General features: G+C 46.8%; 1 protein-coding gene across 3 annotated transcripts in view; it reads left to right on the top strand.

Moving 5' to 3' along the window:
• The window catches only part of HIPK2 (homeodomain interacting protein kinase 2), a 132,518-nt gene that overhangs the window by 38,556 nt on the left and 75,417 nt on the right, over window positions 1-18,545 (top strand). For all 3 annotated transcript variants that reach the window (XR_014316766.1, XM_082751758.1, XM_082751757.1), the window contains exon 2: window positions 1,120-2,218. Coding sequence is in view for 2 of the 3 variants with exons in the window: in XM_082751758.1 (XP_082607884.1) it covers window positions 1,120-2,218 (1,099 nt within the window). In the remaining variant the exon portion in view is untranslated. The remainder of the gene's footprint in view (window positions 1-1,119; window positions 2,219-18,545) is intronic.

Below are 18,545 nucleotides of genomic sequence, written 5' to 3'. Positions count from 1 at the left end.
CCCAGCAGCACCATCCCTGCCCTGGGAAGGGAGAGCCAGCAGAAAGCTGGGACCTAGGCGTCCTTTTCTCCATAGACCACCTTCTGAACAGGAACATTTTCTGTTTCAGTGGGATGTTACCCAGATTCCTCAGTCAGCCTGTCTCAGTGATGCTTTATTTTGACTTTGATTATGAGGTTGTGGGTTTCTTTTTTTTTTTTTTTTTTTTGAATAATGGTGTAGAAGATCATTAGTTCTCCTACAGGAGAAAAAACAGTGGTTTTTTTCTTTTCTTAAAAAATAAATTATATTAGGACTTGATTCCACCACATGCTAATTTGTACCTTGTATCGTTAACAATGCCGTTCATTTCCAGGGGATCTGCTTTCCAGTGACAGTGTTGTCACTGTGAATAAGAGGAGATGAACACAATTTTACAAATCTGAGACAAGTAAGAGCACACGGTGAAGCTCGTGTTGTCTAACTCCCATCATCAGTGTCCCTGAGCAGAGACAAGCATTGTGCACGATTCCCACACACAGACTTGGCAAGCAACCTGAGACATCATCTGCTGCTTCTGTCCTGGCTCTTCAGCTTTGTCAGTGCACCTCTGCCTGTCATGGTGTGTCAACTCCTGGTCCCATCCTGGCTCTCTGCAAGCCAGCAGCTACGCAGTGGTTTTATGGGGGTAAACAGAGGTCTTAAGTCACGTCTGCCAAACTTGTTAATACAGGATGAGCCTGAGGATTTGAGATTTGGCCTCCACAGGCAGAATGCTTTGCAGTATTTTACATCAGCAAAAGCGATCTAGGTATGTTCCTGGAGACAATGGGAATAGGAGCCTCCTTAGGCAAAGGAGGTAAAAATAACATTTACATTCTCATTATTAAAAATGAGAAGGGGAAGAGCAAGAGAGCAGAAGTCTCAGTGTTTGTTAGTAGAGTTCAGCTGGGAGTAATGATTTATTTTAGAGCATTGTTTTTTATTTGTGTTGAATACGTATTTCTGAAAGAACTTGATTTTTGTGCGTGTGCTGTATCTGAAGGCTGTATCCCATTCTCCCTTATTGCCACCAAACAAATGGAAAAAGCTGGGGAAGGCGTCTTGACACTGTGGTTTCACTCTGGTGTTTTATTGCAGGTATGGCCTCGCATGTGCAAGTTTTCTCTCCTCACACCCTTCAGTCAAGTGCCTTCTGTAGCGTGAAGAAACTGAAAGTGGAGCCGAGTTCGAACTGGGATATGACCGGGTACGGCACACACAGCAAAGTCTACAGCCAGAGCAAGAACGTGCAGTCCTCCCAAGCAGCCGCCGCAGCAGCCGTCAACGCCTCCCTCCAGATCCCCAATCCAAGCATCCCTTACGAGCAGACCATCATCTTCCCAGCAAGCACGGGGCACATCGTGGTGACGTCCGCCAACAGCACTTCTGGTGTGGTTGCAGTGTCTGGGCAAACACTGGGCGGGCCACACAACCTGATGCGTCGCAGCACTGTGAGCCTTCTGGACACCTACCAAAAATGTGGACTTAAGCGGAAGAGTGAGGAGATAGAGAACACAAGCAGCGTGCAGATCATCGAGGAGCATCCACCAATGATTCAGAACAATGCCAGTGGGGCCACCGTAGCCACCGCCACCACCTCCACGGCCACCTCCAAAAACAGTGGCTCCAACAGCGAAGGGGATTACCAACTGGTGCAACATGAGGTGCTCTGTTCCATGACCAACACGTACGAAGTGTTAGAGTTTCTTGGCCGGGGGACCTTCGGACAAGTCGTCAAATGCTGGAAACGTGGCACTAACGAGATTGTGGCCATCAAGATCCTAAAGAACCATCCTTCCTATGCCCGGCAAGGCCAGATTGAAGTGAGCATCCTGGCTCGGCTGAGCACAGAAAGCGCGGATGACTACAACTTCGTCCGCGCGTATGAGTGCTTCCAGCACAAGAATCACACGTGCTTGGTCTTTGAAATGTTGGAGCAGAACCTCTATGATTTCCTAAAACAAAACAAATTCAGTCCTTTGCCCCTTAAGTACATTCGACCAATTCTCCAGCAGGTAGCAACTGCCCTAATGAAGTTGAAAAGCCTGGGACTGATTCACGCTGACCTCAAACCAGAGAACATCATGTTGGTAGATCCATCTCGACAGCCATATAGGGTCAAGGTCATAGACTTCGGTTCAGCTAGCCATGTGTCTAAAGCTGTGTGTTCTACCTACCTTCAATCCAGATATTACAGGTAAGACACTGGGCTCAAGTAGCATTGCTAGAAGTATTTTACCTACGGGAGTTTTGCTTCTTTGCTGCAAATGGATGAGAGTCATCCCTTAATCCTAAGCCGGGATGGCTCTTAGAAAGGCTTGTTGGCAATAGGAATATGCTCAGCTCTTGGAGTTTACTTGTGGTGAAAACCATAGTCAATTTGTAAATAACCATAAAATACTGACTGTTGGGGAAAAAAAAAAAAAAAAGAATTTACCATTTACAATTTAGAAAGCCTTTCGCCATTGTCTGTGCTTCCTTCTCTCTGAGACTGTTTCCAGAAGAGGGACTGGATCTGGGGAGTCTACATTTCCTTTCCAAGTCAATACAAGTAGGTTCTTGGTTTCAGAAAGGCCTTAACCTAAACAATTAATCCGTATGTTAGCTGTATCTTCTAGCTTTTGTTTGTAAGTGAAAGCAGGGATTTTTCTAAAACAAGGTTGGCCAAACACACTTTTCTTCCACGCAGGATGCTGTTGGTAGGGATGAACGAGTATTGTCAGTAATTTGGGGTTGGACTGAGGGCCTGTCTGATTCCCACTCTGCTGATTCCCACTCACAGTGATTATAATGACAAGTATGTTGTGCTGGGATAGAGTTTATGACCTCTGCATAGGTGCATGCAAAGCAAATGTGTGAACCAGCTGTATTCCCCTTCAGTCTGTTAAACATTTCAGCAAACGAGCCTCTTCTCGTTTAAGGTCATCGTCTCGACTCCAAGACACAAGTTCCCTTGATAGATGTTCTCCTCAGACCTTCTTTTTGGTACCAAACAGCTTGATTTGGCATCCCAAGAGCCAAGAAAAGCAATTCTACTGCTAGCTCAGGCTAGGGTAAAAGAAGTAAGAAAAAAAAAAAAAGCATATTCTTTTAAAGGACAGCTGAATTTAGAAATGTTTAGGCCATGTTTTTGTTACTGTAATTCTGTGAAACAGGAGCAAAGAGGGAAAACGTAATCCTTCTTGATGAACTGATTTAATGAAAATTTGTCCTGGTATCGTGCACAGCTCATCAGCTGGGTTACAGAAAAGCAGGGTAGTTGCTCTCTTTGTAAATAGGAAAGAGCTCTGTCCTATGCATGGAGAGGACTGGGGAAAAAATATCACATGAGTTGTTTTCAGACCCTTTTCCTACATGATAAACATCCCACCGACAAAACCTTCCTGAGCTCTGAGCTCACTAAGAGTTAATTTTCACAGGAACAGGAACTTTGACAATGTAGCACTGCAGCAGCTGATTTTTATCTGCTTGTCCTTTACTCTGAAGGAGGCCAGAAAAAAATCCCCAGCCCTAGTTTGTACCTCAGAAGAGGCTTATTAAATGAAATACTCTACCTGATGACAGTCCCATCCTCCAGGAGAGACATGTTTCTGTGGTAAATATGCAAAAGCTTTTAGGGTTGCAATTACCTGGCAGACTCGTAAAAAAAAAAAAAAAAAAAAAAAAAAAAAAAAAAAAAAGATAATACAGGCATTTTGTTGTTGAGTTATCTGTGATTCTGCATTAGCAGCCTAGGTCCCAAGCTGAAAGACAGAAGGGGCAGCCAAAATGAAATATGTGACAGAAAGCAGAAATGAAAGAGAAAAATGGTTCATTCTCAGCGACAAACAAGGAATATTTTTGTGGCAGTCTCTGGGGAGGAAAAGGCTTGATAAAAATTTGCTTTTTATATTTTAAATGTTATTCCTGCCTGGCCTGAAGTTGCAGCTTGTTAAGTTCTGTCTGTCTAATTCCTCTCTTGTTTTCCCTGCCTGAATTGTCGGGAGGAGGGGCAGAAGGGGCAGCGGCTCACTGGGAAAAAAAAAAAAAAAAAAAAAAAAAAGAATCTTGTTGGGATGAATTACATCGGCAGGGGGCTGCTGATGAAGCTAAATTCAAGTCATGAGGAAAATTTATATTCTTCTTCATTTTCTGATGGGGAAAAATACAGCACAGAATAAAGACCTATTCTGCTCCAAAGAGAAGGAACTTTCAAGCTAGGGGAAACACGGGACTTTATAAAGATTTCATGTGTCTTCCATTTAATTTACACTTGTTTTGCTTGCTAGAGTGTAAAAGACAAGGGGATGACTTCCAGAAATGGCACATTTAAGCTGAATGTGAAGGAAAAGCTTCCTGAGAGTAAAACCTTTTAGACTCTAAGCAGACATGCCAGAGAAGTGACTTGCACATTTAAGGAAAAACTAGGCAGAGCGCTAAGAAATACAACAGAGGTTGGTTCTTAGCTGGAGGTTTTTTATTATGAGCTTTTGGGAGCGAATTCCCAGATCGACCCCCATATTTTAGTAACAATTTTTTTATTTTCCCTCTATCTGTTTTTTTTTTTTTTTTTTAAACACTACTTTCAGGAATGTGGTGGCCAACTCCTTTCAAGTGAGGAGAGTTCTGTGGAGCCCTGGTAATTCTCCCAGCAGTGACTCACAGACATTTCCTGCTCCTGTAAATGATAGGCATGCTTCCTTCTCCCTGAGGTGGAAGACAGAAGGGACTTGAAACAAACTTTGTCTTCTTTCTTGACCAGAATCGGTGTGTTCCAGCAAAATAAGACAGTCCCAGGGCTGCTCTCTCCTCTGCTTGCAGATAGCACAGGAGCCATTTGCCATTGCTGCCATGTAACATGCTCTGAAGATACGCTGAGATCCCCAGGCAGATTTCCTGTGAGCAGGACAGTGGGGAGATGGTGTATAGCATCGCTGGAGCAGCTTGAGAGCCCTCACTGAGTGCTCCCACATCAGGAATATTTCTGTCACATCAGGAATATTCCTGTCGGGTTAGGCCAGAAGGACCGCAGTGTTGTTGAGGTGGCATTGCAAAACAGGAGGTATCAAAAAAGGTCAGTAAAATGTCTTTAGTTTAGCAAAACTTCTCTCCCGTCCCTCTCAGAGGACGTAGCCTCCTCCAGGCTAGATCTGCTGCCCTAATTGATACTCCGGAGATTTTCCTCCCTCTCTGCTGACTGTAGGGGACCTGAGGCGGGCCGTGCTGGGCTAATGTGCGCCTCGCATGAACGCCCTCGCCTCTGAGCATCCTCCTCTGGGAACACCAGATCCCCGGTGCCTGCCCCAGCCCTGTGCTTGCTGAAGGGTGATGAGCAGCAGCCAGCACCTGGCTGGAGCAGTGCTGGCACTGACTCTGCCCCTGAATGACCAGGGACCGTTTGCAGGCTGAAGGCCTCAGCCGGAGGAGATGGGCTTCCTCGGGGAGCAGCCTCCTTCCTCCCATGCAGCTTCAGTCTGTAAATTCGCCGTGGTATAAACGTGCCTTCTTCAGACCTGCATTTGTCATACGGCGCTCTTGCCTGTGTGTTTTTCCTAAAAAATGCCACAGTCTGAAGGGGAAATCATTCAGGTAGGCTCTGTGGTCTGTTTTTCAGGAGGCCAGAGGGATGAATGACCAGAGACCCCTTCTGGGTTTATAATCCCTGCATGTATAGCTTCTCAGGAAAACTCATATCCTGCAAAATGCAGGGCTCAGGCTTCATCAGATGCCCCCAGACACTGGAGTCAACATTCACACACTACCAAGGAAAGAGGGATACCTTCTGGGAGAGGGACTGACTTCTCTTTGGAGTACTACCACCATGTTACGCTGCCTGCTTGTTTTTTTCTTTGCTGCTCAGCCAAAGCAGCTGCTGTGCTACACCCCAGAGATGACTGCATTTCACTAATTAATGGCATAATCACCTTATGAGATTTAAGTCTTTCAGAATTTGCAAAGTAAATAGTGGCTGTCACCCCTGCACTGTTAATGGATAAGCGTAGTTTTGATGCCTTGTTCTCCAGAGGCTTTGGTATGTGGCATGTCTGGCCATGGGCTGAGACGTCTGCAGTGTGGGTAAGTGGCCTTTGATCAGGTGGTTTGATAACAGAGAATGAAACTGAGCGTCAGTTTGAGGAGGTGGTTATCTCTGTCGGTCTCACTGCAAGAAGATACACAGGCAAGAAGTGCTCTGCGCATGGTGTCGGCTGCTGAGTGCCTTGTGTAGCAAACAGTGAGGTGCGCGGGTGGTTTTTAGCTCTGCACGCTTCGCCAGGTGAGCACTGGTCCTGAGGAATGCCGGGGGCTAAGCTGTCTGTGTCCCCTCCGTCCTGCCACACGTGGACATCAGGTATCATCCTCCAGCCACACGCAGCAAGGTGGATTCCTGAGCAGCGTCGCCGCCTCCTCCCCATCGTGTGACTCAGAGCACATGTCGTCCTGGCCAAAACTGCCCTTCCAGTGAGGCAGCAGTAATGGCAGCAGGGATAGGCTGTGCTTATTAGGTTAGTCAGTGCGCTGGCATCTGTTAAGTCCTTGTATAACAGTGCTAATGCACTTAAATTTCAAAATCTTCTGCCGCTCTGGACTTGCAAAATCACCTCTGGGTGCTGCCTGGCCCTCACTGCTGCAGTGCTGTTTTCTCGTGTATATCTACTTCAACTGCACATTTCCAGGGGTGAGAAGCTCGCAGTCATTTCTGCTGCTCCAAAAGGATCACGAAGGAGCTGCACATCTCGTTGCTGACACCGTATCGTGGCCAAAAGGGGTGTTCAGTGGACGGATGGTAGGCACAGGGCTGCATTTCCAGCACCAAGCACCCGCCCAGCCCCTCGAGCTTACCTCTCCCCGCTTGTATGCAGAGGAGGACTGGAAATGCACTGACACGGGCAGTTCCCCTCTTCCTTCTAGTTTCTTACTGCATTGCAAAGATTCGTGACTGAAGTATGACAACACTTTGCATGAGAGCATCTGACAGCACGCAGACTCATACCCTTTCAGCAGCCGAGACTCGGTTTCACTCAGTGGTGATACGCCTGTTAGGGTTACAGGCTTGCAGGACGCTGTGGAAGGCTTTGTGAAGGAAAGCAGCCTTCCAACTGCACTGTTTTCAGCAGTCTTTCATTTCTTTCCCAAGGACACCAGAGTTTGGAGTTGTTTTCAGAACCAAAATCCAGCAGAAATGTTTTTGCAAAACCAACACCAGGATTAATTGAATCTCGGTTTCTTTGTATCCAGACCACCAAGCCTTGGAAGGGAACAGACACTCAGCTGAAAGCTTTTGGCTTTGTCCCATCTCTGTGATAGTCAGGCCAGGTTGGTTTTTGGTTTTACAAAAGTGAAGCGAAGACAGTTCTTTGCCAAGATCCTTTGTGTATAAATCACCCCAGAGCAGGCATGGTAAACAGGTGGTGTGCCCGTGATGCATCCAGCAGAAGATATGCAGTGTGTATTCCAAAATAACTCCCTTTCTGGAGTCTAATTTAAAACAGAAAAGCCTATGCTTCAGCCTAAACAATATCTTCAGACTAGAGTGTCCCCAGGGATTTTTTTGCTGAAACCTTCTAACAATTTCCCTAGGCTTTTTGCTCCGAGCAGACATCGCAGCTGCCCCTTTGTCCTGGCCACGTTACTGATCTGCCCCTCTCTGCCCCTGCCTCTCCTGCTCGTGATGCTGGGGATGGGCTGAGGAGAGGGAGAAGTCTTGTGCTGCTCCCTTTTGGCTCATCCTTGTCTGAACAGTGGAAAATGCAAATATCTGAGTGCTGGGCCAGTTCCTTTTGGCCCCGCTGCCCTCCCTCAAACCAGCTCCTGCGCAGCAAAGATGTGGGGTGGCAGTAATGATTCCTCCTGCAGATCCCAGCCTCATGGTGCTGTGTGTCGATAGGCAGGGACCATTTGTGGCTGTAGCTGAGGGACAGGGACCCGAGTGGCCACCAGCAGCAGCTCGGAGGGTCCGGTTTGGCATGAGCTGGTGCAGGTGAGGGACCAGTTCCTGACAAGTCAGCTGCAGCTTCACAACTTTGTCCACCAGGAGGAAACACCACAGCTCAAAGGCACAAGGAAAACGTTGGCAATGTCCCGCTAAGCACAGGTAAAAAAATAAAAAGAAATAAATAAAAAGATTTTGGGCTTCTCCAATCCCCATAAATTGCTGGAACAGCCAGAGACCCTAAGAGCACCCCGAAATCTGGGCTGCAGGCCCCCTGTTAACCGTACCCTGCCCTTCCCACATTTATTTTCCCTTGTTCATCATTGCTAGAGCGATTTGCGTCGAGAAGAGTGTTTGTTTCTGAGGAGTTCCTCGTTTCCAGCTGTTTACCTTCCCCACCTGAAATTACAAGCTCCGTTAACAGCAGATACAGGAAAGGATAGATCACGGCCTTGGGTGCAGGGAAAGTGGCACTTTCTGGCGTGGAAATATCACTTCAAACACGGCCACGTTTAAGCTCCAGCTTTCGAGAGGGCTTGCGAGGAGGAGGCAGTGAGCAAACACACTCCCTTACCAACCTTCCACCTGAAACAATCTCAGAGCTCCTGGCACAGCCGTCCACGAGCCCTTCTGATTAACCCAGCGCTGACTCCTGGACTGCTCCCTGCCTTCTCTGCACCCGCTGCCAGAGGCGTTTTGGTAGCCCCGGGAGGAGCAGCGAGGGGCTAGGAAGTGCCAGGCCCCCCTCTGGAGGTTGCCCACGTGTGCTCTGGGGGCTTAGAGGGTTTTTGTTTTGTTGTTGTCTCCTGCTGCGGCGTCTCTCACATCATCACCAAAACAAGACTGTCACAGGATTTCCTGCCTTCTATTTTTCTAGTGAGCAGGGGCCGGCTGCCATCGGTGTCAGCTGTGTGCACCAAAGACCTACAGGTTGGTCTCTGCCCCGAGTTGCTTGCTTCTGCGGCTTTGGGTTCACCCTCCTTTCTCTCCTCCCACCCACGTCGCTTCCTCACCAAACGCGAAGGAAGCGCAGTGGGGCAGAAGGTGCCCGGCTCTTCGCCTGGGGCAGCTGCTCCTCTCACAGCGGTCAGCAGAGGAGAAAGCGCTGTGGTTGTGCAGTGGTTTCCTCTGTCCCTCTGCTCTTGTTTCAGGGCCCGTTGGGGCCCATGCACTGCCTGGCTCTCAGCAGCGCTGGCTGACAAGAAGCAGAAAGAGGTGACGGGCGGTTGGCTTGCCATCAGTGCTCCCAGAGCAAAAATCAGTCGAATTAGTAGGAGATTCATCATCCATGCATCCAAATATGAAAGGGGCATTAGCAACACAATTTGCACAGGCTTTCAGGGATGCTTTGCTCAAGTAGCACATACTTAAAAATCCTATCAGGCTTTTGCATCCGTAACATCTCCCCTGCACATTTGCTCACTGCAGGCAAGAGATTGGTGTGTATCACAGAGGAAGCTGGCTGTGTACATCTGTGCCTTTATTAGGGTCACAAGTTTTAGGCCCCAGCATGGTGGGACTGAGAAGCTGTATTATACCAAAGAGCAATTTCTGATTGGAAAGCATTTCAGCTCTGCTGCTTACTGGCTATGAAGTTAGGAAAGTGACTGACGATGGTTCATACGTGAACGAGTCATTACAAGAAGAGAGAAATGACCTGAAGATGCTTTAATTGCAATGGGTTCCCCAGTGTCAGGCCCCTTAATGCTGTCATTTCAGTCCCCAATGTTTGTGTCTTAACTTCCTGAGCCAGTTGCTGCACTGGTGGTGCTTCAAATTAGCCTAAGTGAATGTAAGTGCAGCTGGTTCTCAGGTGGGGCTCAGTAATTTTCTTTCTCCAGGTCCTGCTGGGGAAAATGAGCATCTCTCAAGCACCCGAGAGTTGTTACCTTGCTTGAAAAACACTAATCTTGTGGCCTGGCTTAAGCTGAGGTACAGCCACAGCTGTTACCTGTTTAAGTAGGAAGCTTAAGAAAATCACAGAATCAGAGAATATCCTGAGTTGGCAGGGACCAACAAGGATCATCGAGTCTAACTCCTGGCTCTGTGTGGGGCCACCCAAAAATCAGTCTGAGAGCATTGTCCAGTGGTGTAACACTTCTCAGGCTCTGGCAGGCTCAGTGTCTTTTTCCTTTTAGGCCAGATCATAAAAAAAGGCTATTCTGCAGTATTTTACAATGGGGAGAAGAAAAAAAAAAAAAAAGAAGAGAGGTATGTATATATACTGTGAGAGAGCCTCAGCTCTAAGAGAATAAATAAAAGGGAGGTGGCTCTAGGAAGCTGGAGAGGGGGTGGGCAGAAAAGAGAAATCCTGTTGCGGAGGATGGTTACCTGGAGGTCACTATTCCCTGCGTATGGAAAGGCGTAGGAGGAAAGAAGATGAGGTTTCACCTTCCTTGCTCTCTGAAGGCTTTAAAAACAGGATAGCTGATTTCCAAACAGAACAGCGTGCTTCTTCTGTGACAAGCTGGAAAATAAACTGTGAGTCTCTGAGTGGCAGCTTGACCTCTGCCTTCCCCTTACTGAAGGACAGAAGTAATTTCAGTTATTGTTTTACTTGCACAGACACAAGTTATGCTGTGCTGACAGGTTTTGCCTTTATTTTGCCATGACTATATAGTATTGTTGTTTAGGGGCACGTTCAGATCCTGTTCTTTCCACCCTGCTTCTGCTGATTTGCGTTAGTTTTAACCTGGTGTAGCAGACTTCTACCTCCTTCAAAACTTGTTGTACCCCTTGAAAGGCTCTGTTTGGAGGGTAAATGCAGGGTAAGGTACAGGGGGTTTGACCTGGGTCTGACTGAAGAGAACTTGAATGAAGAACTTGGGTTAACTCTTCCTCATATATATTTTTTTTATTTTTATTTTTGTAACCACTGCAATTTGTAGCAAGTTCCAAGCAGAACCTCTCAAACATAAGCGTAGTGCAATGGGCCTGATGGGATGTGAGAAATGCTGAAAGTTTCTTATCACAGAATTTCTAGGTTGGAAGAGACCTCAAGATCATCGAGTCCAACCTCTGACCTAACGCTAACAGTCCCCACTAAACCATATCCCTAAGCTCTACATCTAAATGTCTTTTAAAGACCTCCAGGGATGGTGACTCCACCACTTCCCTGGGCAGCCTGTTCCAATGCCTCACAACCCTTTCGGTAAAGAAAGGGTTCTTAGTGTCATCACTGAGCTTCTCCCTTTGCAGAAGGCTTGGAGCAGTCTTGGATGACTTTGGTGACTTGCTCAGCTCCTGAACCCAGGACGCTCACCACCTGAAGTGTTGGAGAATTGGGAAAATGGTCTGTTCCAGCAGCTGGTGCTCACATAAAAGCAGGCAACAAAAAGCTAGCAAGGTTTCGGTTAACTTGGTAACAGGAGCGGTACTGCAATGAGTTGGTGTCTTTAACTGGAAGTCTTGGGATGAGCTCACTCATGCTAGTACTGCTGAGCAATACCACGTTTTCTCCCCGTCCACCCAAAGGTGTCTGTTGCTGTTTACCTTAGGCTGCCTTCCCCAGAAGCTGTGTTTTCTGCAGCGGGGGCTGTGTTTACAGCACCTAACACACAACCATTTTTGTGGCTGAGGCCCTCAGACAGAAGGGTAGCAGAGTACAAACAGCCCTCAAACAGAAAGGTAGCGCTGGGAGACGTGACTGCAGGGGTTAGCACGCACGGCTGGGGGACAGCTGGCGTGCAGGAGAGCTGCTGACCTTCCCCCTGTCCTCCTCGGTCAGGGCTCCTGCTTCAACCAGTTGCTTCCACGCAGAGCTGGGCGCTGGAAAGAAAGTCCAGGGTGGTAGGGGTGGAAGGAGGATCTGATGGCTTAGACAAAATAAATGGAAACTTTTTTTTTTCTTCCCCAAAAGAATGTTTTGCTTGCCAGTGGGAAGCTGCAAACAGGGTAGTCATCCAAGAGGGTAATGGAATATTTCCCTGACCCTCAAAACAATGTTAAGAGGGACAGATGAAATCTAAAAGGTAAACACATTCAGCTGAGGCTAGCTGAATTTCCTGGTTACTATGCTGAAAAAGTTAACGATGAAACACTGCCAGTTGTTTCGGCAGGTAAAAGGAAGTAATGGTGCAGGCCTGTATCTAAAACAAAATAAATAAAGTTTACCTAAGAGATCTTGTCCCTGTAGCTGTCAAAAACACAGCTCCTGCCATTGTTAACAATGTAAATCAGTGGTTCAGGAGGGCTGCATGGGTACAAACAAAAGGATAAGCTTGCCATGTCACTGTTCCTGTAAAGCTCTTCTGGAGGTTTCTTTGATAACACCTATCTCCTCGTAGCAGGTGTGTGAGGGACCCAGGAAGGGAGAGGTAGCACGGGCTGGAGCCTACGTAGCTGTGCTGATACGCGTATGGAGATGTCGCTTCCAAGCGTATTCCTTTGTAAGTGAGGTCAAAATATAGCGTGATGTGCGAGATATATAATGAGTGAGAGGAAGAAAGACATGCTAACTGGGTTGGAAGATAACATTTTGTCTTCTGAATGGGTTCTTGTTATTGCCACCGATTGTTACTTTCAGAAAAAAAAATATGTTGAAATTATTCTTTTCTCTCTATTGTTTAGCTCTTGTTCTCAGCTTTGTTATGGCCACAAAGAGATGATAAAAATGGATTGGCACAAAGTTGGGTTTCGTGTATCATTTAGAGACAGGTTTAGAGTTATGTTTTCAGCCCTTAGCACTTTGATAGGGTCTGTTCTTCATTTTGAAAATAGCAATAAAAGAGTAAAGAACATAAGAAAACACAATTTTTTTTTAATGAAATTGTCAGTGCTGGTTTGAACTTTGTCTCTGATCTGTATGAAGTCTCTGAACTGTGCAGTTGGAAGAAAGCAGATAGAAAAGAGAGAGAAAATGTCCATGTTCCTGGCTACTTTAGACAGTAATAAAAAGCCCCCAAAGTGTTACTTGTTTTTAATCTGTGTATTTATGTCTATATAAATCCACTGAGAATAAACTTTAAACGTTTGTTAGATTTAGAGAATTACCTTTCTGCATCAGTACCTATGATCTAGCACAAAAGAAACTAAACTTAAGCTTCTGCAAATTGCCCTCTTGGCTTCCAAAGGCATGGGTAACATTAAAGCATGATCTGAACTGGAATTAAAGCGAGGAGTGGTGGTAAATGGGTGTGAAATGTTCCTGTGTGGCGATTGGAGGCACTGTGTGTGCAAAGGGAGATGGCTCACATTGAAGCTGAAGGACCAACCTGCAGCGTTTGGCAGCATGGTGTTGTGACATGGTTGCCAACCTCTGACCTTGGTGGTGGGTGTCTTTCCATGGGGACCTTGAACGAGTCCAAGCCTTCAGCCTCCTCCTCAGAGAGAATTGAAGAAATCTCCCCAGCTGCTTCTCCCCAGCAGCTGGAGAAGTGCAGTAGTGCCTGTCCTACCTGTAAGTTGTCAGGGTATTTTCCTAACAGCCTCAATGTGCTTCTTGGGTCTGGAGGGCAGCAAATACAGAAGTTGGGAGAGAAGCAGCAGGAGCAAACCCAGGGCAACAGAGTTTAGTTCTGATAAAAGCCATGGATGGCAAAGGTCAGAGTTGCTTGAGGCAGCTGATACAGCAACGTGAACTGCTCCTCTCAGCCCGATTCTGCCATGTGGTTTCACGTGGGATTTGAAGAGATTAATTTCCAGCTCAAGGTGTGTGCTTTCAAGCAGCCCTGGAGCTCCAGCTCCTAGACAAGCTCACAGCTTTTACGTTAGCCTGTGGCTACAGAAATGGATTACTGCCCTCAAAATGGCATTTTAAGTCATGTAAGGATCTCGTGTGCAGCACATAACTACAGTCCTCAGTTTTGCAAGGGGGATGTCAAGGTGGTCCACTGACAGGGAAGAAAAAAGATGCTGCTTGTTCTTCCTGCACAAAACACCCCTGATTATTATTATTATTATTTTTTTTTTTTTTTTTGTCTTGCAAAGTTCAAATTGAATGGTGAGTGAGGACCTAGAGTTGGGGAAGCAGGGAGGCTGGGAAATGCTGACTTAAATCTTCAGAGCTGTTGGTACGCTCAGGCAGCTTGTAGAATAGCCACTTCCATTACATTTCCCCCATGCTTCTGCCTCATTTTCCCTCCTGAGAGGGATCCACATTGTTGGGTCTTTCCCTTCTGCACCAGGAACAGCATGTTTGCTTTCTATGTTGTTTCCTCTTGTAGGTTTAAGGTTAGGCTTCAAGCTTTGCTGCTGTTGTGTCTCCTGTCAGTGATGTGGCCAGGCGGTGGGGTATATCTCTTCATGATGCTTTGAAATGGCGGTGGCGCTCTTGGTTGTGTGCCCACACAACGACACGCCATGGCTTCCACAAGATGGCTGCTGTGGTGGCCTAGCTGGCCTGGCCCCTGCTGGCCTCCAGCAGGGGAGGGAGGACCAAGTCGCTTCAAAACCATGGTAGAAAGGATAGGAGATGGCCGTGGCTGCTGCAGGGCCTGAGCTTGCTTCCCATAGTGCTGCGGGCAGCCTGCACGATGAGGGCATGACTGGCTGGGAGCTTAAGGGCTTCCTTATCTGTGCGGCATGGCACAGGCCCATGGCAGCGCGTAATTAATAACGATAACTAGCCCTCCTTATGCAACCAGGGAATGTCTGACAGCGTTAGTAGGTGGTTGCTCAACAACAAGGCATGTTACGACTAACCAGCTGGGACCAATTACGAAAGCCTCAGCGGTGCTAGCAAGCGCCTGCCTGCTCGCATCCTCCGACTAAGTTGGGAAGACGAGTGACTGCTCTGCAACATGTGGGCAGCCTCACGGCCTGCTGGCATGCGGAGTTTGACTGAAGCTCAGCCACCACATCGAGCGTGGGGTGTGTGCACGCTCCGGGCTGTGCCTGCTGGTCACTGACCAGCTGTGGCTCCCTGCATCGGGGCTGTCTGTAGCTCGTGCTCCCAGATTTGGGGTGGGGAAGTGCCCCCAGGGGCTGCACCACCACCACCTCCCTCCCTACTCAGCAGCTTCTCCCAGCCCCTCACCGCTGCAGCAGCATCCATCCATTCCCAGGACCTACCCACAGCGAGCAGCTGCAGCGAAAAGCAGGAGCTCCCACTCACAGCTTCCTCATCAATGCTTAGTTGCTACACGAAGATTTCAAGAGTGTGCGACTAAAACATAAAATGAAGCAAAAGACTAAGTGGCACTGCACAGAAGAGAGGGGAGGGAAAAACACTGAATCATTGTCCAAAAGGTGCAGCCATTAGAGAATAATAATAGTTTTTGTCTGTGGTGCAGCTGGGGCCATGGATGCAGAAGGAAGGTCCTCAGTGACCTGTGCAATGGCTCTGTTTGTTTAATGTATGAAAACAAAGAACTGAAAAGCAGACAGGGCCCTTTGCAGATACTGCTGCTGTCTCGGTTCCTGTATCTGTGCCCTCTCTTGCTGCGTGCGTGTACGTTTTCATGCTCCAAATCAACTAATCACAGCTACATGCTCTTGGATGCCTTCAGTTTTGCATCTCCTTCGCTGTGCCGGGGCACTCCCAGGTTGTAGAATTACTATTTTTGTAATTTAGAAACTACAACAAATAACGTGAAGTCAAACGGTTACTATTTTATTGTCTGTTTCTGCAACTGTCCTTCAGAACGAGCTTGTAGTAATGACATTATTCCCACCCCTCCACCCTGACCTCAGTCTTTTTCTATCCATTTAGCGAATGCTGCAGCTTGCTCTGTTTTTAATGGGTGGGAATCAATGTGGCTTTTTAAAATTGGATTCTCTCTGCCTGCACAAACAAAATCAATGGTGTTATTGAGCATGTGCAGGGCTGTGTGAACAGGAGCAAGCCAGCGGAGTTTGCTGCCTCAGTGAGGAAGGGGCAAAGCTTGTAGCTCACGCTGGGAGGATCAGGCTTTATTTCTGTGATTTTTGGTAAGGGCTGATGAGCAGCTCAGCACTTTACAGAAAGCAAGGTCTAGGGAGCACTCTTCATCAGATTAATAAGATTTTTAAGGTGATCAGCATGCTGCTGTACAATGGACTAAAGCCAGAGCAGTTTGAGTGCTGGCAGGAGGTTTGAACATCCCAGTAAAATGAGATTTGATCTGAACCGTACTTTAGTTTGGTATCAATTAAAAACTGGGTTTTCCCCACCTCATTTTGCTCCTGCTGTGGCCTGGTCAGAGACCAAAGGTCTCTGAGCTGAGTTTCAGAGGGAGCATCAGGGATGAGTTCTTGCCTTGTCCAAGCAAAGTGTTTGTACCCAAACAAAGGGGATGGGGGATTTGTATACCCGTGTTTTTTTTTGTTGTTTTTTTCTTTTGTGGGGGAATGCGTTCACTAATGCTGAGCTGTCTGGGAAACTCAACTGACAGAATTGTTTATGGCCTAGGGAGATGGGGGAAGGGCAGATTACAGATGGATGGTTTTGGTGTTTTGTTTTGTTTTTTTTCCTACTTCTTCAGGGATAATCATCAGATTTAACATTTTATTGTATGGTGTGGGAGGGATGGTCTCTTCCAGCATGTTCTCTTGGAGACATCAGTGTCATGTGTAAGCCCTGGTTCACAAGGCTGTGGAAGATCACTTGTGAAAGTGAATTAAATGATACAGAATATTTTCAATTAAACCCAGCTGGGTAGGTTTATCACAATCCATGAAAGTACCTTGTACTCGCTGGCCTTAAGAGCCTACCAACCACTGCCGCCGGCTGTGTTGGCAGGACAAAGAGCACGCACGGAAAGGAAGTTCAAAATTTATTCCTTGTTGAGTCTTGACCTCCCTGTGCAAACTACCAACACAGCGGGTGTATTTGTCTTCCAGGAATCAGACTGATACTACCAGCCCTGTCAGACGGGATGCCAACAGCCTTCCAGCTGTAGCCAGTTTCAGACACCACTGATACGGGTCAGATTCAAACCAGTGACTTTAGTTTTATGTGAAAGACTCCAGAACCTTTTATCAACCTGCAGGGCCATTCAGTCATTTCGCATAAATGCACATGCCAACGCTTGTTTTGAACACGGCTTTGTTGGAGCACAGCGAGCTCAGTGTTTTGAATGAGAGCAGAAATTTCTGGCTGTATGACAGAATGGGTTTTCTAATGTTCCTGTCAGCTGAGGAGCTCTGGCCTGAAAAGGAAGGGGTGGCAAGAAGGGGACTTTCCTACAGAAAGGCGTGCTTGTTCAGTGTCCTCTGTTCTTCTGGCCAAACAGGGTTAGCTTTAAGATGCTGTCAGCTGAGTGCGGAGCCTGATGAGTGGAAAGGAAGAGTTGTGTTTATGATGGTTTCATGTCTCCATAGCCGGGAGGAAAACCTGAGCTGGCATTTGGTTCCTGACAGCAAGTTCTGCTGTAGTGCTGCTCATGGATCTGGCTGTGTTACTTCCCAGAGAAACTCTCTGATTTTGGTTTTTGTGACCCACTTCAGGTCTCTTGATTTCGAAGTGCTCAAAATCTCCATCACCCCCGGATTCCATTTGCACGTGGCATGGGAAAGCTTCTAACAAACAAGGAAATGAACCTTCTCCTGCTGTCCCAGTTTGAGCGAGGATTTCTTTATGGCTATCATTTAATTATGAGATTGTGACTGGCCTGGACAAATGAGACAGTTTCAGTATCCTATAATCAGTATGGCTCATCCATGCATACATTATAAAGTATGTAGAGTAGCTATAAATGATGCAAGTACAGTGCTTGGTATGTGTAAGTATATCCTGGTGGGCACCCTTCTTCAGTGTGCAGGCGCTGTCTTATCAGTGCAAGAAGCTTGTGATCATCACATACCCGTTAAAGAAGTGAAAAATGTCTTTATTGGCCTCTTTTCTTTCCTCAGACAACAAAGGTCCTTCTTAGTTTTTTTCAAATGTTGCCAGCAGTGGGGTTTTCTGCAATTTGCAAATCAGTGCGAGAAGCTTCCCGTGGCTGAAATGCATTCAGCAAAGGGTCCAGTTGAACACCAGTTTACCAATCACCTAATTTCCACGTATAATGCAGTTTTTAATCCATACAGCCTTTTTTTCAATATCTACTGCTGAGATTATTAGAATTTGGGAAGGAAAAAATAATACGGTGTATTGTAGCATGTACCAGGAGGGGCTTTTTTCCTCTGGCTTGTGCTGGGGACCTCACAAAGCAAGCCGTTTGTTGTGGAGGGGACTCTCATAGCTGCGAGGGCAGGGAGGTTTTCACACAGCTCGATGCACCATTTCTCTCCACTATAGGATCAGCAGTGGGCTCTGCTGGGGGTGCTGGACCTTTGAGCTGTTCGTTCAGAAATGGGCAGGAAGATCCAAATGTCCCCATAGGGGTTACCCAAAGTCCCAGGTGTTCCAGCTGCCCCTGCCTGGTACCATGGGAACGCGTAGAAAACATTGGTGAAACTGCTGGGGGGAAAAAACAAACAAACAAAAAAACAGGAAATTATGATTTATTTGGGGGTACTTTTTTGAGGTTTTAGGGTTCATACTGTAAACGCTTTGGTTGGAGCTCTGGCAATTAGGAACTTAATCAAAATAGAAAGCTAACATTGTTAGTTGAATCTGCAGCTGAGAATAAAGGAAAACAAAACAAAAACAACAAAAAAGTATTAAAAAAGTACTAGTCACTTCAAGACTCTTCAAATAATAAGGGTATTTGGACTGTCCTGAGTTGTTTTGGTTTGGCTATGTGATTTAAAG

The sequence above is a fragment of the Aythya marila genome, assembly GCF_965140915.1.
Source record: "Aythya marila genome assembly, chromosome: 1".
Lineage (NCBI taxonomy): Eukaryota > Metazoa > Chordata > Aves > Anseriformes > Anatidae > Aythya > Aythya marila.
This window is presented reverse-complemented; position numbering and strand designations above follow the sequence as displayed.